Consider the following 23,374-nt stretch of genomic DNA (forward strand, 5'->3'; position numbering starts at 1 on the left):
AATTAAGCATAAAATCAAAGATCAAATAGTCATTTTACTACTTAATACCTAGGTTCTTGATTTCTATAGAATGGGTGGGTTTTTTTTTAATGGAAATTGACCAATAGCAAATTGCTTTCTATATAATTTTTGCTTTTGTTGTAGGATGCCCAATTGTTTTTTCTTGTTTTTTTATTATACACCATAAACCGTTAATCAACCCGAATATAAACCGTTGGTCCAAACCTTTAATTAGCCCGAACCCAAACCACACCAAACCGAAACCGTTATTTTGCTAAAGGCCGTTGTTTGGGCTAGATGTTGATCTGAAACCGTTAGCCCCCTGACGGCTCAAAAAGGCCTGTTCTTTCAATGAAAATCTAATTTCGGGGTCTCTATGCTTTTTAAACATATAGTGGGGTGAAGTGGGGTGTCGGTGCTTTAAGGCCTCCATTTTGGGGTGCTAGTGTAATTTGCTCTTAAATTAAAATGTAACAGCTGCCTCTTTAGGATGTAGTTAATGTGCTTGAAAGCTGGCTTAAAAAAACCTCAGTTGCAAAAAATAAGTATAAAATATATTTGATCGATTTCAAACATTTACCAATCTATTTTGATTCGAATCAATTGATTCATCCAATCCAAGTCCAAACACTAAAACTTAAGGGCAGTGGTTCTTCGATTTGAATCCGACCCATTTATCCAGAAAAAGGGAATAACCGATCCATTGGAGTTAGAAAAAACTTGGTTGTCAAGTAATTGGGTGGACCGGTTTGGTTCACAGCAAAAAGATCCCGTAGATTTGCGTGTTGGAAGGGCATCTTAAAAGTAAATATGAGATATATTTTTTATTTTTATTTTTTTAGCATCGTTTTTTCATGCAAATAATTCTATTTTTATCTCTCTCCTCATTGTTCCGTCCTTTCCTTCATCTCTTCTCCTATAAACAGGTTATTCCTTACTTATTGTTCTCAGTTAGGATTCATCCGTCTCTCGGATCGAAAATCAAAACCCTAACTTAAATTCGTTTCAGTTTATACATATATTTCTCCAACACTGTTCTCTGCTACTCCCACTACGACGATCCGATCGGAGAAGAGAAGAAATACAGAAGATAAAAAGCCGTTTTCCAATTGTTTTGTTTTACGGTTTCTAATTCTGAAAGATAATTGGCAGTGAAAGGATCGTTCTTCTGCCTTTCTTCCGATAGTAATGCTCTACACTGGTTAATTCAAGATGAAGTTAAAGAGGAGAAGGGTTTTGGAAGTGGTATAGTATTTCTGAACTTTGTTTGCCCTCTGTCTTAATCGATTCGTATTGGCAAAATCACTTCTAAATTACTGTAAAACGTTATAGGTTAATTCTTAGGGTCTGTATATATTTTATTTGATTGACACCTTTTCATTTCCGGTTGTCTGAGAGTGCATTTAAGTGTGTGTGGCATGTGGGTTTTCTTCTTTCTAACATATCGCGTGATATTTTTTTGTCGGTTAAGGACTTGTTTTTTTATTCACCAGCAAACATACATGTTGAATCCGTTGTTTATTGATCAAGTCTGCTTAGTTCATGCAGTGGATTTAAGAATAGGAATTGGACTGAAGGCTTTGTTTTGTTTATTTATCTTTTGTTTTTGGTTAATAGGTTTTGTTTAATTTCCACCCAATAGTTTTGGAGTATCCAATGTTATTCTTGAAAGGTTATGTAATGCTCTTGGTATCACATGCTTAGATATAGTGAAGTTTTATGTTTCACTGCTGGTTTGGTGGGTGATGTTTGTGTCTTGTTTGAGTTTATCACATCCAAATCTTTACGATTATGTCATGCAAGAAAATAAAGCAAGGCAGTCGTTTAATAACTTGTTGAATCATCATTCGTGGTTGGCTTCTTCTTTAGTCCTTGCTTTCGAATCCTCTAGTCCCAAGAGGATATTACCAAGGAAGTGATTTTATGGAGGACCTGCTTCATTGTTCATTTTGGACATCAGAGACTTTTGTCTGATTCCCAGCTGGGAACAGTTTTTTGAATTACTGTAGGGAAATTGTTGAACTTCTCTTCGAATTAATTGATATCCTGCCTTTTTTGAGGAAAGAACCTTATGGAGTCTGGAATGAGGTTACCCTTCCTGAATCCCAATTTATGAAGAAGTTTGTCTGTTGGTGAAAGCAGTTGCCAATCATGATAAGCTGTAGGTTTAGTTGATGATGGACCACAAATTTGTGGTCCCTTAACCTCTGTGGTTTACATGTATTCTGTGAGCACAGACTGATTACAATGCTAAGGGAGAATTGCAGCTTTAGTTTTGGGCTCATTAATTTCTTATGTAGGTTACATACTTGAGTTACCATGTGAATAATTTGGGTAAAAACTGATCCCTCATCCACATTAGAAAACTTTAATGAAATAGAGCTTATAAAAAACGAAGAAGAAAGGTGTTCTGAAACTGTGTTAGTTGTTGTAGTGAAATAGCATGAAAACCCAGGTTGATGGATCATGAAGTTATGGTTTGCATTACCATTGTTTAGAGAATTATGCGTTCCAATTTTCTTTTTATTTTATTTTATTTGGTTCGAAATTGCGGAACCTGTCTAAATTCAAGTGGACTAAAAGCAGTATTATGGCGATGAAGATGATTACAGTTGGTAATTTATTGAAGTAGTACCCCATAGCAAGTTTGTTGAGTCCTCTCATGTTAATGGATGTTATAAGTTTAGACCTTATAAGCTTGTTCAGTACTTGTTCCTTGGCAACGTAAGAACTGTTTAAGGTTAATCCAGTCCCGATATAGTCCACATTAATCATACTAGCTGTCAGAAAATAACCCCCATAACAATGTATATATCTGAGCTGAAATTAGGCTCATTGGCTAGAATCTCACTTAGGGTTTGCAGCTGAGAACAGCGGCTGTAGAGGTTGAGTGCAGGCCTTTAATAGTCTGAAGCCAAAATTTGGATGGCATACCATTGCTATTCAATAGGTTATGAAATTAGAAGTATGAATGTGAGTGTAAAAATCAAACCAGTTACTAGTATCGAACCGAGTTCTGATTGGGCAAATTACTTGAAGGAAGGATCCACTGCACAATTTTCGGCCAATCTTGATGGTTAATCTGAGGGTGACACCAGAATAGGTGGTCTGGACTCTTCTCCAAACTCTGCAGGTTCTGATGAAGGGATATGGAGTTGTGAGATTTTGGGACTTGCGGCCAAAGGCCCAAAAGTGGAGAAGAACTGAATCTGTATGTTGTTTAGCCTCCCTATGGTGAATCTGGTTTAGCCTTAGATTGAAACTGAGCACTGATGCTGCCAAGAGATTCCAAATAGAACCAACTTGATATGGATAACTTAGGGCAAAATTAGGATATTGCTGTTCTAGGGTTTTTAAGGCTTAGGTCTAGGGCAAGTTTAGGATTGAGTTCTAGGTGAATTAAGGAATGGTACAGTCTAAGTTATGGATGAAACCAGGGGTTTCTGAAATTACAGTTTCTGGAAAAACTAGGGTTTGGATAACTTTTGGAAATCTAGAGTTTGGCTGAAACCTGAATCGAGTAGGAGTTTTTACTGTGGATGCTCTCCAAAAATCAGCAAATTCTGATGGTGGGAAAGGTCTGATATGAAATCTGCAGAAAGTTATGCTCTTTATTGGTCACAGGGTTTGAAAAATGGCAGAATTCTGATGGTGGGCTGGACTGGAACTGAACATAGACTGAATAGGGTTACGGTTGGTTCGAATTGTATAGTTGATCGAGAAGATAAAGGAGAAGTTCGGGGGGAGGGGAGAGAGGGATGAGGTTGTAGATCTCCTTATCTAGGTAGCAGGCTGTAATGGCAGATCAAAGTAGACTGTTTCCACTGACAGATCTAAGAACTAGAGTTTGAATCACCTAGCACCTTAGGGGAACCCTCCTGGACATTGAACCACCAGATGCAAACCCTCTTGGACATCAAAACCACCAGGTTAAATCCCAAACAAATTAACTCTTTTTTTTTTTTTTTTTTTTGGGGGGGGGGTCAAAAACAAAGTAGCTCTCAATTATGATCAAGCAATTTGCTCAGCAAAAATAACAGAACTGAAACTGATTGTATTCATTCCTTACTGGGGTATAATTTATAAATAGATGGCTTAGCATGCTTGCAATGGGAATCCTTCCATCAATAGGATTAGACTTTAGACCTCGAACAAAATTAGGATGCTGACTAGCTAACTGGTGTGGAAGATGTGTACACACTTGACACTTGACACATGACCACTTATTTTAAGTGACATGATCATTTAAATTGACCCAAATAAAAGTCTAGGTGAACCAACAAGCTGGTCCAACCAAAATAAAAAAAAGAGCTGTTGGGGGCAGGGGTTGGGAAGACCTAATTATAGACCCTACAATCTTCTGTACTACTAGTGCTACTGTTGGTCGTGCTGCTTGGGCAATCTTCCTTGGACTTCTTGCAGATGTAGGTCTGTGGATCTACATCTGATGCAGGGGAGTCCCTAGAAACTAAGGGACCTACAAAATGGGCTATGAGACTCTTAGAACGAGACACCTATTCTTGACAAGTAGTAAAAGAAAAAGGAATACACCTGGATTTTGATTAAGCATGCATATAAGACAGGTAAAGTAGAGAAAGAAACATAATAAAAATAAGTCTTAACTGATGAGCACAACTAAACAAGAATCAATAGAGAAACAAGGGGATGGGGATGTTGGCACCCTAACACTCAACTGGATGCAAGAGTATTACTGTATTAAGAAACTTAAAAGAAAATAGAGCTGTCCTAATCAATGTCAGATTTCTAACAAAGAATTCAGCAATTAACAATGCAAAGGGAATCCTTTGTTTTAAAGAAAACTATTGCTAAAGAATAAATATAACACGAGAAATATTGAAGGAGAGATAAAGTTACCTGCTGGTTCTAGCTGCCAAAACAGGGGTTAGAAAACATCTAGGAATAGAAATAATAGAAAAAAAATATTTCTAAACAATGATGAAACCCAAGAATGTACAGTAGGGTTAGAATGGAGAAATACAGCAAGGCTGCTGTACAAGAAGTGAGAATAGAGAAAAAATGAAATAAAAAAAGGTATGGCAGAGAAAGAAGAAAGTGCTGACGGACATAATAGCAGGGAAAGAGGAAGGAAGAAAGAAAGAAAGAAAGAAAGAAAAGAAAACTGAGAAGAATAGAAAGAATCGATAGAAAGAAAGAAGAGAGAAGAAAGCAAATTTTCTGGACAGGGAAGAAAAGAAGAATAGAGAAACTTGATTCACGCAAGAGAGAAAGTAGGAGAAGAGGAGAAGAACTTACTGAGAGAGGAAAGAAACCACGCCAAGAGATTTGCTCAAGAGAGAGAGAAATCTTTTCTGTTTTCATTCATTCATGCTGCCAAACGATTCCCATTCAAGATTTAAATAATAGAACTAATCCCTCCCAACCCTACATCGAATTCCCAAAATATCCCCAACTAAAGTGGCAAATATAACCCAAACCCAAACTAATTCAAAATTGGGCCAAATAATACTCTAGGCCCAGCCCACAAAGACTAACATAAAAAAATCAATAGTAAACTAATACCCAACCCACTAAGACTAACGAAAATAACATGACAGAGTGCCTATTAGCAGTGCTCCTTATCGAACCATAGGACCCTGAAATCTGATAGCCTCCGAACTCGTCATCCATCCACAAACTGTCGTGGGATGATCTCTACGCCGGCATCGCTGGTAAACTTGGAACTGTCCACTGATGTCCTCTTCAGCATCAGAATTAGCTACAACCATAATGTCTACTATGGTTGTTGGTTTGCCTTGATGATGCAGATCCAGCACCAAAGACGGATCTGCATCACTCAAGCCTTTAGGAACCTTCATGGCTATGTATTGATCACAGAATAGTAGCAGCAGCAAGGGGATTTGATTACAAGATAAAAGAAGGGTGATCTAGTCATTGAGTGGTAGGAGACCATATAAGAGCCAATGTCCAGGATTTAGGGTGAACTATAGTGAAGCCAGGTAGGTCAAAATATGATTTTTGGTTTAAAATTAGGGTTGGGGTTTGGGAGGACCTATGTGATGCAGATTCATCACCAAACTGGTCTAATTTTCTTAGGAATAAGTCGAGGGTTAGGTTCTATACATCTTGGGCCTGATCTCGTGTTTTTTATTTTTATTTTTTGTTTTTATATATTATATATATAATAGGAGATTCTTATGAGCCTAATCTCTGGGTAATTAGGTTGCTATGAAATTAAGTCTTGTTTTTTAAATTGAACCAGTGGTTCAATCTAAGCTATTTTGGAATAATTTTTTTTGGTTAAAGGACTATTCCCTTTTAAGTTGTATTCACTATTTCAGTTTCCTAATGAGTTTGAGTTACAAAGTTCATGCTTGATAGGTTGGGCAAGTGATCCCTGATGTAGATCCACAACCAAAATAGGATTATTTCCCCTAAAATAAGCTTAGGGTTGGAGACTGGCGTTTTGAATTTGTTCACATTGCTTTGTTGCTGCTTTCTTCTTGGAGAGTGAGTATTGTGCTTGGTGACTAAATTTGGAGTGCGGTGACTAAATTTGGAGGGCCAGTGTTCTTGGTGATTGGAAGTTGAAGAGAGCTTGGGCATTAGGTGTTTGAAGCCCTATTCCTTTCTTTGAATGTGGAATCAGTTTACTGATACCTACTGTAAAGTTGCTGTTTTAGGAGACATTAGTTGGTAAAGTGATCCAATTAATAATCTATCCTCCATCCTCATTTTTTCTTGTTACAGAGTTAGCAGAGAAGCCACTGAAGACCAATTTCAGTTTTATTTTTGTCCTCTTTGCTGTTCATAAATTTTGGTTGTCTAGACCTGAACCTTGGTTTTCTCCTTCTGGAGTTGGGTTCACAGTCTTACATTAATATGCCGCTCAACATCAAATAAGACCAAATTAAGTGTCGTTTTTCAAAATGCCACAGCTGCCATATAAAAGGTTATTATTCGTTTGTGTTGTGGGTGGAAACTTCTTTTTGAGGCAGTTTTACAGCAACAACAACAAGCCTTATCCCTACTAAATGGGGTTAACTATATGGATCCTTGCCTGCCAACCAGCTCAATTTGAGGCTATACTAGGGTAGAATCCATGTAGAAATGGTTTGGCTGGGTTTTTCTGGCGCCAGCTGCCCACGTGATGCACCAACCCTCCTCCTTTACCCGTGAACTTCTAGGTGAAGGGCAAATCTGGTGCAGAAGGCTTCCATACAAGCAGAGTCCATTGGGGGAGGGGGCAATTTCCTAAGCAGCCTTTCCCCAGCAATATTTGCTGAGAGGCTATTTCGATTTTAGCGGTGCACTTTTGATCCTCTGAATTTTTCTAGTATCATTGCATGCATTATTACTGCTTGGTTAACGGCTATTATGTACTGATATGTTTACCTTTAAAGATTTGTGAATATGCTTACTAATATTTTGTTCGATTCCAGCCTCCAAAAATCCGATCCTTTATCAACAGTGTCACAGGTGTTCCACTTGAGAATATTGAAGAGCCCTTGAAGGGTTTCATTTGGGAATATGACAAGGTGTGTTTTCTTAAGTTTTAGTTCTTTGGGTTGTTGAAACTAAGTGCAGTTACATTGATTCTTGACTATGTTCTTGGTGCAGGGAGACTTTCATCACTGGGTTGATCTTTTCAATCATTTTGATTCATTCTTTGAGAAATACATAAAATCAAGGAAGGATCTACAGTTGGAGGATAACTTTTTAGCTGCTGATCCTCCCTTTCCAAAGGAAGCTGTTCTGCAAATTCTTCGTGTTATACGAATTATTCTGGAGAACTGTACAAACAAGCACTTCTACAGCTCATATGAAGTATGTTCCCGTTATTGTTTGTTTTTTTGGGGTCTTTGCAAAGATCTATCCATAAATTTTTTTAATATGTTTCCTTCTTTTTATTTTTTTTAAAGAAAAAGAAACATCATGTTTCTCTCAATTATGCTAGATGACGGGTGTGGGGGTTTAATTTTATCATTTCCTACCAACTTTCACTTGACATTTGGTTACTAAATTGCTTTTCTTCTGTTTATTATTTTTTGCCACTATGCATATCATTTTTCTTCTCCCTCCTCCCCTCTTCTAATTTCTCTCTCTTTTTTTTTTTTGAACTTGTGGCAATGCAGCAGCATCTTTCGTCGCTTCTTGGATCCACTGATCCAGATGTCGTTGAAGCTAGCCTGCAGACTTTGGCTGCATTCTTGAAGAAAACAATTGGGAAGTGCTCCATTCGAGATGCATCTTTGAGTTCAAAGTTATTTGCTTTTGCACAAGGCTGGGGAGGCAAGGAAGAAGGCCTTGGATTAATTTCATGCTCTGTAGAGAATGCTTGTGACTTGGTAGCATATGAGTTAGGTTGCACCCTCCATTTTGAATTTTATGCAGTTAATGATTTGTCTGAGGTGTCTGCAACTTCTGAACAACCGATCCAAGGTCTGCAAGTTATACATTTGCCGGACATTAACAGTCATCAAGAAAATGATCTTGAGCTTTTGAATAAGTTAGTGAGAGAGTATAATGTACCTCTTAGTTTAAGGTTTTCGCTCTTGACGCGATTGCGATTTGCAAGGGCTTTTGGTTCTTTAGCCTCTAGGCAGCAGTATATATGCATTAGATTGTATGCCTTCGTAGTTCTTGTTCAAGCTAGCAATGATGCTGATGACTTAACTGCTTTTTTCAACAACGAACCTGAGTTCATTAATGAACTGGTCTCATTATTAAGTTTTGAAGATGCAGTTCCTGAAAAGATTCGAATTCTGGGTATTCTATCCTTGGTTGCTCTTTGCCAAGACCGGTCCCGTCAACCAAGTGTGCTGACTGCTGTCACATCTGGTGGGCATCGTGGGATCCTACCTAGTCTTATGCAGAAGGCCATTGATTCAATTACCAGTGACTCCTCAAAATGGTCTGTTGTTTTTGCTGAGGCTCTCTTGTCACTTGTCACTGTTTTGGTTTCATCTTCTTCAGGTTGTTCAGCTCTGCGGGAAGCAGGATTTATACCCACTCTTCTTCCTCTTCTTAAAGATACAGAACCCCAGCATCTACATTTGGTCAGTACTGCGGTTCATGTTCTTGAAGCTTTTATGGACTACAGTAACCCAGCTGCTGCATTGTTCAGAGACCTGGGTGGTTTAGATGACACTATTGCACGCCTGAAAGTGGAAGTGTCATACGTAGAGAAGGGTTCAAAGAAACATGGTGAAGACTCTCAATGTGGTAGGAAAGGCAAAGAAGTGGTCTTAAGTACTTCCAATGATGTAGATAGTATGCAGCCCCTCTACTCTGAAGCTTTAGTTGCTTATCATCGACGATTATTGATGAAAGCTTTGCTCCGTGCTATATCACTTGGAACATATGCCCCTGGAAGCACAACTCGTATTTATGGTTCAGAGGAGAGTTTATTGCCACACTGTTTAAGCATTATTTTCAGAAGAGCAAAGGATTTTGGTGGTGGTGTGTTTTCACTTGCTGCAACTGTGATGAGTGATCTCATTCACAAAGATCCGACATGTTTTCCTGTGTTAGAGGCGGCTGATCTTCCTAATGCTTTTTTGGATGCTATAATGGGGGGCATTCTTTGTTCAGCTGAAGCAGTAGCTTGCATTCCACAGTGCTTGGACGCCTTGTGCCTAAACAATAATGGTGTCCAAGCTGTGAAGGATCGTAATGCATTGAGGTGCTTTGTCAAAATATTTACTTCCAAGGCATATTTGCGTGCACTTACTGGTGACACTCCAGGATCCTTGTCTACTGGACTTGATGAACTAATGCGCCACGCTTCCTCGTTGCGTGGGCCTGGTGTAGAGATGCTGATTGAGATCTTGAATACTATCGTGAAGATTGGATCTGGAGTTGTAGCTCCTGCATCCACTGATTCCTTTTCCACACCTGTTCCTATGGAAACTGATGCAGAGGAGAAGAACCTGATGTCATCTGATGATGGAGAGTCATCCAAGATGGAATGTGCTGAGAGTACAACTGAGCCGTCTGCTGATGGTTCACTCGTGAATGTTGAATCTTTTCTTCCTGAATGCATAAGCAATGCTGCTCGCCTTCTTGAAACAATTCTTCAGAATGCTGATACAAGCCGAATATTTATTGAGAAGAAGGGTATTGAAGCTGTTCTCCAGCTATTTACTTTGCCATTGATGCCGCTTTCAGTATCTGTTGGGCAGAGCATATCTGTTGCTTTTAAAAATTTCTCACCTCAGCATTCTGCTGCTCTGGTTCGGGTTGTATGCACTTTCCTGAGGGATCATCTGAAGTTAACTGAAGAACTATTAACATCTGTAGGAGGTACTCAGCTTGCTGAGGTTGAAACTACAAAGCAAACAAAGGTTTTGAGATGCTTTTCCAGCTTGGAAGGTATTCTGTCTCTTGCCAATTTTTTATTGAAGGGGACTACTACTATGGTATCTGAATTGGGTGCAACAGATGCTGACGTCTTGAAGGATCTTGGAAAGGTTTATAGGGAAATACTGTGGCATATTTCATTGTGTAGTGACACCAAGGTGGATGAGAAAAGGGATGCTGATCAAGAAAGTGTTACTGGAGATGTTGCTTCATCTAATGCTGCAGGAAGGGAGAGTGATGATGATGCAAATCCTGTTCCACCTGTGAGATACATGAATCCTGTCTCCATAAGGAATGGTGCTCAGTCCCACTGGACTGGGGAACAGGAGTTTCTGTCAGTGGTTCGAGGTGGTGACAGTTTACATCGTCATGGTAGGCAGGGATTGTCACGATTGCGGGGTGGAAGGTCCAGTCGACAGTTGGAGATTTCAAACATTGATTCAGAAGGTTCTGGAAATATATCTGAGACCACTTCTGCCCAAGATGTTAAAAGGAAAAGTCCTGATGTTATTGTCATGGAAAATCTGAATAGGCTTGCACTTACTGTGAGGTCTTTCTATGCAACTCTAGTGAAGAGCTTTACATCTCCAAACCGTCGTAGAGCAGACTCTGGTTCACTGAATTCTGCTTCCAAGAGCCTTGCAACTGCACTGGCCAAAATTTTCCATGAGGCTCTCAGTTTCCCAGGGCATTCTACATCTGCTGGTCTTGAAACTTCGTTATCAGTAAAGTGCCGATATCTAGGAAAGGTTGTGGATGATATAGCTGCACTAATATTTGATAGCAGAAGACGTGCATGCAATACTGCGTTGGTAAATAACTTCTATGTAAATGGAACCTTCAAGGAGCTTCTGACAACATTTGAGGCTACAAGCCAGTTGCTCTGGACGCTTCCTTATTCTATACCTACATCTGGCGTTGATCAAGAAAAAGCAGCTGAAGGGAGCAAGTTGTCTCATAGTACATGGTTGCTGGATACATTACAGAATTACTGTAGAATGCTTGAGTATTTTGTTAATTCTGCTTTTCTCTTGTCTCCACATTCTGCATCTCAGGCACAGCTACTTGTTCAGCCTGTTGCAGCAGGACTGTCAATAGGGTTATTCCCTGTTCCGAGAGACCCAGAAGTCTTTGTCCGTATGCTACAATCTCAGGTTCTGGATGTGATACTTCCTGCATGGAACCATCCAATGTTCCCTAATTGTAGTCCGGCTTTTATCACATCAATGGTCTCACTTGTGACTCATATATACTCTGGTGTTGGAGATGTAAAACGTGGTCGTAATGGTGTTGGAGGAAGCACAAGCCAGCGCTTCATGGCCCCCCCACCAGATGAGGCTACTATTGCTACTATAGTTGAGATGGGTTTTAGTAGAGCAAGAGCAGAGGAAGCCCTGAGACGGGTAGAAACGAATAGTGTTGAGATGGCCATGGAGTGGTTGTTTAGTCATGCTGAAGATCCTGTGCAGGAGGATGATGAGCTGGCTAGGGCACTTGCATTGTCATTGGGCAATTCATCAGAAACAACAAAAGAGGATAATACTGATAAGTCACGAGATATGTTGGCAGAAGAAAAAGGAGCAGAACCACCTCCTATTGATGATATTCTTGCTGCATCTATGAGGTTGTTTCAAAGTGCTGATTCAGTGGCCTTCCCTTTGACAGATCTGCTTGTGACTCTTTGCCATCGGAACAAAGGAGAAGATCGTCCAAAGGTGGTGTCTTATCTTATCCAGCAGTTGAAGCTTTGTCCATCAGATTTTTCTAAGGAGACCAACGCATTGAGTACAATATCGCATATTCTTGCCCTGCTTCTTTCTGAAGATGGCAGTGCACGAGAAATTGCTGCAAAAAATTGTCTTGTGTCCATTTCAATAGATGTATTGACAAATTTCAAGGTGAAAAATGAATCAGGAGACGTGGTTCTTGCCCCAAAATGTCTGAGCGCTTTGCTGCTTATCATAGACAACATGTTGCAGTCCAAACCCAAAGTATCTTCCGAAAGTGCTGAGGGATTTGTCTCAGAATCCTTAGTGGTCTCACCTGAAGAGGATGCTTCCTCATTGCTGCCTGCAGATAAAAAATGTGCTTCAGAGACCAAAGAAAAACAATCTGAAAATGCTTTTGAGAAGATCCTGGGGAAATCTACTGGTTATTTGACTTATGATGAGTGCTGTAGGGCTCTGGCACTTTCTTGTGAATTCATAAAGCAGCATGTTCCTGCGATGGTAATGCAGGCTGTTCTACAGTTATGTGCTCGTTTGACAAAAACACATGCTATGGCTTTGCTATTCCTTGAGAATGGAGGATTGCCTGCACTTTTTAGTCTTCCAAGAAGTTGTTTCTTTCCTGGGTATGACAGTGTGTCATCAGCTATTATCAGGCATCTCCTTGAAGATCCGCAGACCTTACAAACGGCTATGGAGTTGGAGATTCGACAAACACTGACTGGCATCCTCAGCCGCCATGCTAGTCGTCTTTCACCAAGGACATTTTTGACATCCATGGCACCCGTCATATCCAGAGATCCTGTGATCTTTATGAAAGCTGCAGCTGCTGTTTGTCAGTTGGAATCTTCTGGAGGGAGGACTAACATTATCTTATCCAAGGAGAAAGAGAAGGAGAAGGACAAAATGAAAGCGTCTAGTGTTGAGGTTGGTTCTTCTCATGAATGTGTTCGGCTACCTGAAAATAAGCTCCATGATGGTCCTGGTAAATGTTCTAAAGGACACAAAAGGATTCCTGCAAATCTTACTCAAGTAATTGACCAGCTTCTAGAAATAATAATGAGTTATCCATTGCCTAAGAATCAGGACGAGTGTACAAGCTTTTTGTCTCCTATGGAGGTGGATGAACCTGCCACCAAGGAGAAGGGGAAGTCAAAGGTTGATGAGACAAAGAAAATGGAATCTGATAACACCTCAGAGAGGTCTGCCATGCTAGCTCAGGTGACTTTTGTGCTGAAGCTGATGAGTGATATTCTTCTCATGTATGTTCATGCTGTTGGTGTTATCCTGAGAAGAGATACGGAGACATGTCAACTCCGTGGTTCGAGTCAAGTAGATGGACCTGGGCATGGTGGGATACTTCATCATATTTTGCATCGGCTTCTTCCTCTATCATCGGACAAAAAAGCAGAAGCAGCGGAAGAATGGAGAGATAAGCTGTCTGAAAAGGCTTCATGGTTTTTGGTAGTGTTATGCGGACGTTCCGGCGAAGGGCGCAGACGAGTGATTGGTGAAATAGTAAAAGCATTTTCTTCATTCTCAACTTCTGGGAGCAATTCTTCCAACAACATTCTATTGCCAGACGGAAAGGTCTTAGCCTTTGCTGACTTAGTTAATTCTATTTTGTCAAAAAACTCATCATCTAGCAACTTGCCTGGTCCTGGTTGCTCACCAGACATAGCAAGAACCATGATAGATGGAGGAATGGTCCAATCTCTTACTGGTATTCTTCAAGTAATTGACTTGGATCATCCTCATGCCCCAAAAGTTGTAAATCTAATAGTCAAAGCTTTGGAGAGCTTGACAAGGGCTGCTAATGCTAGCGAGCAAGTATACAAATCAGATGGGGCCAATAAGAAGAGGTCTTCAGGCACAAATGGAAGAACAGAAGATCAGACAAATACTTTTTCTTCCAGAGAAGCTGGGGAAAATGATCAGAACCAAAGCAATCAACTGGAAGCCAGAGATACCACACAGACTGAACAGCAGCAGCAACAACAGCAACAGCAACAGCAGGGAACTTCTCATAGTGCTGGGGATCATAATGGGAATCTAAATCAGATAGTGGAGCATGATATGGGAATAGAAGTGGAGGCTACTTCCACTAACCCACCTGTGGGGCACGATGTGGAGTTTCCACAGGAAGAGATGGTAGATGGTAGTGTTTTACGCACTACAGATGGGGTTGAAATGGCATTCCGAGTTGAGCATAGGACAGATGATGATATGGGTGATGAAGATGATGAAGACATGGGGGATAATGGTGAAGATGATGATGAGGATGACGACGACGATGATGATGAAGATGAGGATCTAGTGGAAGAGGGAGCTGCCTTGATGTCTCTTGCTGATACAGATATTGAGGACCATGATGATAATGGTCTAGGAGATGATTACAATGACGATATCATGGATGAAGAAGATGATGATTTTCATGAGAATCGTGTTATAGAAGTGAGGTGGAGGGAAGGCCTAGATGGTTTAGATCATTTGCAGGTTCTCGGAAGACCTGGAGCTGCAAGTGGCCTGATTGATGTTGCATCTGAGCCTTTCCGAGGAGTAAATGTTAATGACATTTTTGGTCCTGGTCCTCTCCGGTCCTCGGCTGCTGAGCGCCGTCGTCAAAATAGTGATAGGACTTTACTTGAGCGATCTGGTCTAGATGGAAGTGGTTTCCAACATCCACTTCTTGTAAGGCCATCCCAGGCTGGTGATTCATCTTCCTTGTGGTCTTTGAGTGGAAACTCATCAAGAGATTTAGATGCTTTGTCAGCTGGAAGTTTTGATGTTGCCCATTTCTACATGTTTGATGCACCTGTTCTTCCATCTGAACATGGATCAGGTTCTCTCTTTGGTGATCGCTTGGTAGGTGCTGCACCTCCACCTCTGATTGATTTTTCTCTGGGTATGGATCCTCTACATCTAGCTGGACGAAGAGGACTAGGTGATTGTCGTTGGACTGATGATGGTCAGCCACAGGCTGGTGGTCAAGCTGCTGCCATTGCACAGTCAGTGGAGGAACTGTTCATTTCTCAGCTGCGTAGTGTGGCTCATGCAAACAGTCCTCCAGCTCAAAGGCCGTCTGAAAACTCAGAACCACAGGACAAACAACATTCTGATGCCCCAACAAATGTTGATGGTCAACCACAAGTAGTTGGTGAGAATGCCACTGGCCAACAGAATGAAGCTCAATGTCCAGAAATTGGGGAGGAATCAGCACATCAGCAACATAATCTGGCAGATGAAACTGCATTGTGTCTTCCTGAAGCATCTAATGGACAAGCAAATGCAGGTTCTACCGTGCATGAATCAGATGAGGGTCTACAGGCACAGGAATCTATGCCAAGGCAAACAAATATGTCTCCATTTGGTAATGAAAGCATGGAAATTGGTGATGTTGGTGCTACTGCTGGGCAATCTGAGGCCATTCCTGAGCTTATTACACCATCCACTGACTTATGCACTGATCCTCAGAGTCAAGATGGATTGCCTCATGCAAATTCTGGGGATGCAGAAAATCAAAATGAGTGTATTGATGGCCTTCCAAGAACAGATAGGCAGTCCAGTGACCATGTTGTGGTCGGTCCTGGTTCAGGATTGCCTGATGTAGGCGACGGTAATACATCTCAGGTTCCTGCTAATGCTGATGTTGATATGGATCGTGCAGACACTGATGGAATTCAAACTGAGCATCAGTTGCCTATTTCTGAGAATGGTGCCGATGATTCATCTGCAATGCAAAGCCCTCTAGTTGCACAAGATCCTAATCATGCGGATCAAACCAGTGTAAATGATGAGGATTCTGGTGCAAACACTATTGATCCAACCTTTTTGGAAGCACTACCTGAAGATCTACGAGCAGAAGTCCTAGCTTCCCAACAAGCCCAGTCTGTCCAGGCACCGACTTATTTACCCCCGTCTGCAGAAGATATTGACCCTGAGTTTTTAGCTGCCCTCCCTCCAGATATCCAGGCAGAAGTTTTAGCACAGCAACGAGCCCAAAGGGTACAATCTCAGCAAGCTGAAGGACAACCAGTTGACATGGACAATGCATCTATAATTGCTACCTTCCCTGCTGATTTGCGTGAGGAGGTATGTATTTGTATATCTTGTTAGTTAGTAAACTGCATTTGAAATTCTCCTTTGCTTAGACTGCATTTGAATTTCTTCTTTGCTTCTGTCCAGGTTCTTTTAACCTCTTCTGAAGCTGTCTTATCTGCACTACCTTCTCCACTACTTGCTGAAGCTCAAATGCTCAGAGACAGAGCTATGAGTCATTATCAGGCTCGTAGTCTTTTTGGAAGCAGCCACAGGCTCAATAGTAGGAGGAATAGCCTACTTGATAGGCAGGCAGTTATGGATAGGGGAGTCGGAATTACAATAGGTCGACGAGCAGTTTCTGCCATTGCAGACAGCTTGAAGGTGAAGGAAGTTGAAGGCGCACCTCTTTTGGATGCCAATGCTTTGAGGGCATTGATCCGGCTACTACGGTTAGCACAGGTATGGTTTTGTACACTGGAAATCAGTGAGTCAAGGTGTTTAATTCTCAGTTTGGGAAACCTCTGATGATTCTTGTTTGTGGAATGTCTTCATATGGTTAAAATTATGTCTGAATTTGAAAATATCAGATTAATAGATAGGGAAAAGTAAAGATAAAGGTGAGGCAATTAGACCATGGAGGATGGGAAACAAAAGAAGGTATAATGATTGCATGATCGAACTAATTGAGATTAAAAAGTGAAGTATAGTTGTGGTACAATTTGAGGCATGAGTGGGTGGTTAGTTGAGTGCTGTCAGGATTAGTCATGTGGATGTGTTTGAAGTATTATATGCTCTAATGAAATAATTTTAAATACATAGACAATGCAGAGCGTACAGATTTTTTCTTTTCTTCTGTTAGATTGAATGTATTTTTACCATTTGCAGAATCTAGACATTTAATTAGTACATCTTGCTTTGGAAAGAGCTAATATCATCACTGACCAGATTAGGTTTATTATATTTACTTCTTAATTGAATTATTCCCTTCATTAGTCTTTTTTAGGTAAATTCTATTGTAATACACTTAACCTGACCTCCTACCTTTTTCTTCTCTTCTTTTACATGTGAAGCCCCTTGGTAAAGGTCTTCTGCAAAGGCTGTTGCTGAACCTATGTGCCCATAGTGTTACACGTGCGGTTCTACTTCGCCTTCTGCTTGATATGATCAAACCTGAGGCTGAAGGTTTTGACAGGGGATTAGCGCTTGCTACTTCTCAGAGGTTGTATGGTTGCCAATGGAATGTTGTTTATGGTCGACCACAGCTATCTGATGGTACTACTTTTGACCGAAGGGATCATTAATTACTTTTGAGCTCTCTTATTTCTAAACATAGGCTTTTGATTTTTGGATTGGTTTGTCTTATGTAGGTCTTCCGCCACTTGTATCACGTCGGCTTCTTGAGATTCTTACATATCTGGCAACAAATCATTCTGCTGTCGCAAATATCCTTTTCTATTTTGATCCTTCATCGATCCCAGATTCTCCAACTCATGATTTAGAACCCAAGAAGGTGAAAGGTAAACAGAAAGTTAGTGAAGAAACGGATTCATCAAACCAACTGGAAACCTCTAAGGAAGGGAATATACCGATAATATTGTTCCTGAAGCTCTTAAATCGACCTCTGTTCTTACGCAGTAATGCACATCTTGAGCAGGTACCAATAAGGTCCTGAAAGACCTTTAGTTTTCCCATTGCTATTTCAACCTTCTTAGTAATTTGTTCCAAAATATTCTCTGCAGGTCATGGGCCTACTCCATGTAGTCATTAATACTGCAGCATCTAAGGTCGACAGTCAGCCTCATACTGGGCAGGATACATCTAATTCAGAGAGTGTACCTGTTAATAGAGCCTCAGATGATGTACAGAAAAATCCACCACTATCTGAACCTGATCCCAATCAACAATTGGTTTCCACTTCTGATGAAAAGAAAAGTTTCAGTCCATATGATATCTTCTTGCAGCTCCCAGAGTCTGACTTACGTAATCTGTGTGGCCTTCTTTCTCATGAAGGGTAATTTTGATGTACTGATCCTAGGTTCTCGTTGTTATATTTGCTTAATGAGTTTGGTAGTGGGTTTTATGAGTTTAATTTGATTATAAGCTGACTCCTCTTGTCTGTGTGGGTGTTGGTGTGGCATGGATTTTTCTTTTTTTTTTTTTTTTTTTGGAGGGGGGTTGGTGTGTGTTTTGGAGCGGTGGGGGTGTATGTGACGTATGGGCATGCATACATCCCTATACTCTCATTCACCCACTAACACTAAATATCCCCATTTCTACATATTGCTCCCTGTGCACATTCAACTGCATCTCTATTTATTATTGTCTGTCATAATGACTACTTTGATACAATTTACTAGGCTTTCAGACAAAGTCTATTTGCTTGCGGCTGAGGTACTGAAGAAGTTGGCCGTTGTAGCTGCACTACACCGGAAAATCTTTACTTCAGAGTTAGCAGGACTTGCTCATGGTTTGAGTAGTTCGGCAGTTGCTGAGCTTGTCACCCTGAGGAGTACACAGATGCTGGGGTTGAGTGCTGGTTCAATGGCTGGTGCTGCAATTTTACGCGTGCTTCAAGCACTCAGTACTCTCACTTCCCCCATTGCTGATGCTGCCAAGGGTCAAGATGATGATTATGAGCGGGAAGAACAAAGCATCATGTGGAAGTTAAATGTTGCACTTGAGCCTTTGTGGCAAGAACTGAGTGACTGCATTAGCACAACAGAAACAAAACTAGGCCAGATCTCCTCCTCTTCTCCAATGGCAAATACGGACACTACGGATCATGTTGGAGGCGCATCTTCTCTTTCCCCTTCGCTTCCTCCTGGAACTCAGAGGCTTTTGCCATTTATTGAGGCTTTTTTCTTTTTATGTGAGAAGCTACAAGCAAATCAGACCATCATGCAGCAAGATAATTTCAACACTACTGCAAGAGAAGTGAAAGAATCTGTTGGAAGTTCCTCAGGGCTGTCCACTAAATGTGTTGTGGGTGCTCAGACTCAGAGACGACCTGATGGTGCCATCACCTTCACAAGGTTCACTGAGAAGCACCGTCGCCTGTTGAATGCTTTCATCAGACAGAATCCTGGATTACTGGAGAAATCATTGTCATTGATGTTAAAAACATCGAGATTGATTGACTTTGATAATAAAAGAGCATATTTCCGCTCAAGAATCAGGCAACAGCATGAGCAACACCCATCTGCCCCTCTGCGCATAAGTGTTCGCCGGGCTTATGTCCTGGAGGACTCCTATAATCAATTGCGAATGCGTCCAAGTGTAGACCTCAAGGGACGGTTGACTGTTCAATTTCAAGGTGAAGAAGGGATTGATGCTGGTGGTTTGACAAGAGAGTGGTATCAGTTGCTTTCACGTGTCATATTTGACAAAGGAGCTTTGCTTTTCACCACTGTGGGGAACAATGCGACATTTCAACCAAACCCCAATTCTGTGTACCAAACTGAACATCTTTCCTACTTCAAATTTGTTGGCCGTGTGGTATTTTCCGTCAACCTGTTCACTTTTTCAATACCCTTCAATTTTGTTGTGGTTGATCATTTTGATGCTAGACTTCTATCTGCCCTTTCTGCAGGTGGCTAAGGCACTCTTTGATGGTCAACTTTTAGATGTCTACTTCACCCGCTCCTTCTACAAGCACATTCTTGGTGTCAAGGTGACTTATCATGATATAGAAGCAGTTGATCCTGATTACTATAAGAACTTGAAATGGATGTTGGAGGTAAGTGAAATCAGTGGTGTAAATTATTCTTTGTTTGGTAGTGTTTACATAATGGTTGTAGGAATCAGGAGTGGGTCGGTTGATTCTTGCTGATTCTAGGGCCTTTTTGACTGATTCTAGTTGTGGATCAGAAGAATGGGAGTTGGAATTGGTGGAAGCCAACTGTTTGCCAATACCACTCAAACTTGGCTTATATGGGAAACTCTAACTTATTTTTTGTTCATGTTTACATCAGAATGATGTGACTGATATACCTGACCTGACATTTAGCATGGATGCTGATGAGGAGAAGCACATACTTTATGAAAAAACTGAGGTACGAAGATTGCCAAATTTACATGAGACCCCCAATTTCTCTTTTCAGACTTTCCAAACTTCTTCGCTGTTCTAAATTTGTTGCCATTTGACCATTTATTGAGCTATTTCTCATTGGTGCTGCATACATTTTCAATTTTATGTTTAACCTCCTTAATTCTCATTGAATTGCTCATACTTTTGAGAAGGTCACCGATTATGAGCTTATCCCTGGAGGAAGAAATATCAGAGTCACAGAAGAAACAAAGCATGAATACGTAGACCTTGTGGCTGACCACATTCTGACAAATGCAATCCGTCCTCAAATTACCTCCTTCCTAGATGGTTTTGAAGAATTGGTTCCTCGACATCTCATTGCGATTTTTAATGATAAAGAACTTGAGCTTCTAATCAGTGGACTTCCAGAAATCGATTGTGAGTTTACTTGGCATAATTCATTACTTGTTTTTGTTATCTGCATCCTCAAATTTTAATACTTCTTCATTGCATGTACAGTGGACGATTTAAAGGCCAATACTGAGTATACTGGTTATACAGCAGCTTCTAATATTGTACAGTGGTTTTGGGATGTGGTCAAAGGCTTCAACAAGGAGGATATGGCAAGGTTGTTGCAGTTTGTCACTGGAACATCAAAGGTATTTAATATTTAGTGTATCAATTTATCTATTTGCATGTCGTCATAAATTGACATCAGTAGAAAAGCTACATCTCAGACACCTACTTTGTTTCCCAGGGTGGGGGTGGGGGTTGGGTGTATTTAGGGTTTTTACCTTTGCATGAAGATTTCCCAAAATTTTCATTAAATAAAGACCTGTGAACTGTACATATTCATTCAACCGATGTTCTGAATAGTCTATGTTGTATTATTCTACTGTGCTTTTATCTGTATCTTCTCAATCTCCTTGTTTTCATCATGCATCTGGCCGCCCTCAACTTAGTAGTTGTCATTAGTCTGTTGTATGACTTCTTGATCTGTGCAAAATGCCAGCTGCATGTTATTTTGATCTGGATGTTCTAGTGGCTCTTCATATATTGATCTAGTGTATTGCTCAAAAATCTTTGGATGTAACCAAACTTAATAACATTGATGCTTTTGAAATAAAATTTTAACTGTTTGTTCAATGTGATCAGGTTCCCTTGGAGGGTTTTAAAGCACTGCAAGGTATCTCTGGTCCTCAACGGTTTCAGATCCACAAAGCATATGGTGCCCCAGAGAGGCTACCTTCAGCTCACACTTGGTAAGTGTTTTAACTTTGCAAGTGTGGTGCAAATTTCAAGTGGTTACTATTTTTCTCCTTCCAACCTGGGTTCCTGATAGAAATACTATTGTCTCTCGCAGCTTCAATCAGCTAGACCTTCCAGAATATTCCTCCAAAGAGCAGCTTCAGGAACGCTTGTTGCTTGCGATCCATGAAGCAAGTGAAGGCTTTGGCTTTGGTTAATGTTAGTTTTGCTGTCTCCTAGATAATATCACTGGGACAACACTATCAGCCTCTCTTTATGTTGTCATGTACAGGTTAGCCTACATCTCTTGCGTGATTTCCTTTTCATCAACCAATTTGTTTCCTAGACGAAATTAGCATTGTGGTCCCTGCATTGTTGAATTAAAAAAATTTAAGCGTAAGCAATTCTAGATTGAGTTTTGTCTTCACAGGGTATTGCTAACTCCCAGTGGAGAACATACTGAGGTTCATTATGGGAATATATGCAGGGGCTCTCTATGTAATGGTGAGATCAATGTTTATGAGGACCCATTTTTTAGGTTTAGTGTTCTCTACTAAGTGCATGAGAGTTCGCCTCCTTTCTGCAATCTCTTCTGTTCAAACAAATTAAAGAAGCCTTTGAATGAGTAATAGAGATACAGGGTGTCTCTTATAAACCTGGTGATAGATGACTGCTCCTGTGATTTGGCGTAGAATTTAGAAAGCAAACAAGTAATAATAATTATAATAATTTTAATTCCTTAGCAATGTAATGGAATTCCACAAATGTAAACTTTCTTACTTCTACTCTGCAGATAGAGGGCAACTGATTCAAGGCAAAAGGATTTGATAATCATTTATTGAGTTGCTGAATCTCGTGGGTACAAACAAAAGTGGGAGATTTTTGAAACCTTACTGACCCAAGCTCTTGCATTTGTTTTTGACTGCATCAAGCACGGGCATCTGGTGCGAGTAACTGCAACATTTTTTGCTATCACCATGTCAAGCTGTGTGGGGGAAGTTTGTAGCAGTCGAAATGAATCTGCTTTATATTTTTTGTTACTCATAGATCTTTTTGACCTTTTTAATACCGTGCCCATCTGGTTTCCTTTTCTAGGTTACCCTGCTTTTGAGGTTGGTAACTATTGTGAATATTGGGGCACCTAGTGAGATGAATAATTTGTCAGATCTATAATCTTTATTATTTTTTTGGGAAGTTGTATAGAAATATTTTCTCCCTTAAAAATTATTAATTCAGTTTTATTCTATGTAACTAACTGTGTTTCTAAAATTATTCCTCTCTCTCTGTCTCTCTCTCTCCAAATGTGATGTTTCAGCCCAACTATGAGGTGGGCTTTCTGTATACCGCTTTGTTTGAAATCAAATCTGTATTATGTGTGGTAAACCTCAAATCTATCTCATTTCTGTTCTGTGCGAAATATCGATGCTTGGTCCCTTCCATCGTGAAATCAAGAAAACATACGCTGAGCATAGCAGTGGACATGTATGTCAATGGGTGGCTGAAAAAGTGCACTGTTGTGTATGGCTGAGAGATGTACACGGTAAACCACCGGGGGTGGTGGTCTAGTGGTTCCAAGCTCACTCCCAAGTGGTTTGGTTAACTTCATGTCTCAGGTTTGAATTCTCTCTGTTTCTCTGTTTCTTGCATTGGACAGTTGTGTGCTCTGTTGTGTGGGCATAAGTGCTTCGGGCTTTTTTGACTATACTAGGCCTCTGGTGGGGTTTTGCTGACGGAGCCAGTGCTTGCGCTGGTGGTAGTGCACAGGGCTAATGCTTGCAAATGTCACACTCAATAAAAAGTCCGAACATTGCGTAGCGGGGGGAGCTAGGTTGCCGCATGGTAAAAGACTTTTTCCCCGTGAAATCTAGGCACCTCCCCATGAACACGGATAGAGGATCTAGTTTATTATTTGTTCAGACATATCTATAAAGTAATGATTTAGTTTGTATTATTACACATAGTATCTTCATTTTCCTTAACTTTTCTCTTC

The 23,374-nt window shown here is 40.5% G+C and overlaps 1 protein-coding gene across 2 annotated transcripts; it reads left to right on the top strand.

Annotated features, from left to right (window-relative positions):
- Positions 1 to 866: 866 nt before the first annotated feature.
- On the top strand, positions 867 to 22,668 carry LOC149003036 (E3 ubiquitin-protein ligase UPL1-like). 2 transcript variants are annotated; one of them, XM_089138001.1, is made up of 16 exons: positions 867 to 1,245; positions 7,422 to 7,517; positions 7,600 to 7,806; positions 8,115 to 16,160; positions 16,254 to 16,568; positions 17,180 to 17,381; positions 17,477 to 17,763; positions 17,849 to 18,120; positions 18,467 to 19,604; positions 19,699 to 19,845; positions 20,081 to 20,161; positions 20,349 to 20,574; positions 20,656 to 20,795; positions 21,292 to 21,398; positions 21,500 to 21,676; positions 22,178 to 22,668. In XM_089138001.1, the coding sequence occupies exons 1-15, from the start codon at positions 1,213 to 1,215 to the stop codon at positions 21,600 to 21,602; spliced, it is 11,400 nt and encodes a 3,799-aa protein (XP_088994127.1). In that variant the 5' UTR covers positions 867 to 1,212; the 3' UTR covers positions 21,603 to 21,676; positions 22,178 to 22,668. The 2 variants fall into 2 exon arrangements, with proteins under 2 accessions (XP_088994127.1, XP_088994128.1); XM_089138002.1 differs by having other exon boundaries at positions 8,118 to 16,160.
- Positions 22,669 to 23,374: the final 706 nt, after the last annotated feature.

This window comes from Hakea prostrata, chromosome 10, assembly GCF_041222555.1.
Source record: "Hakea prostrata isolate BN-2017 chromosome 10, UWA_Hpros_2, whole genome shotgun sequence".
NCBI classification, from domain to species: Eukaryota; Viridiplantae; Streptophyta; class Magnoliopsida; order Proteales; family Proteaceae; genus Hakea; species Hakea prostrata.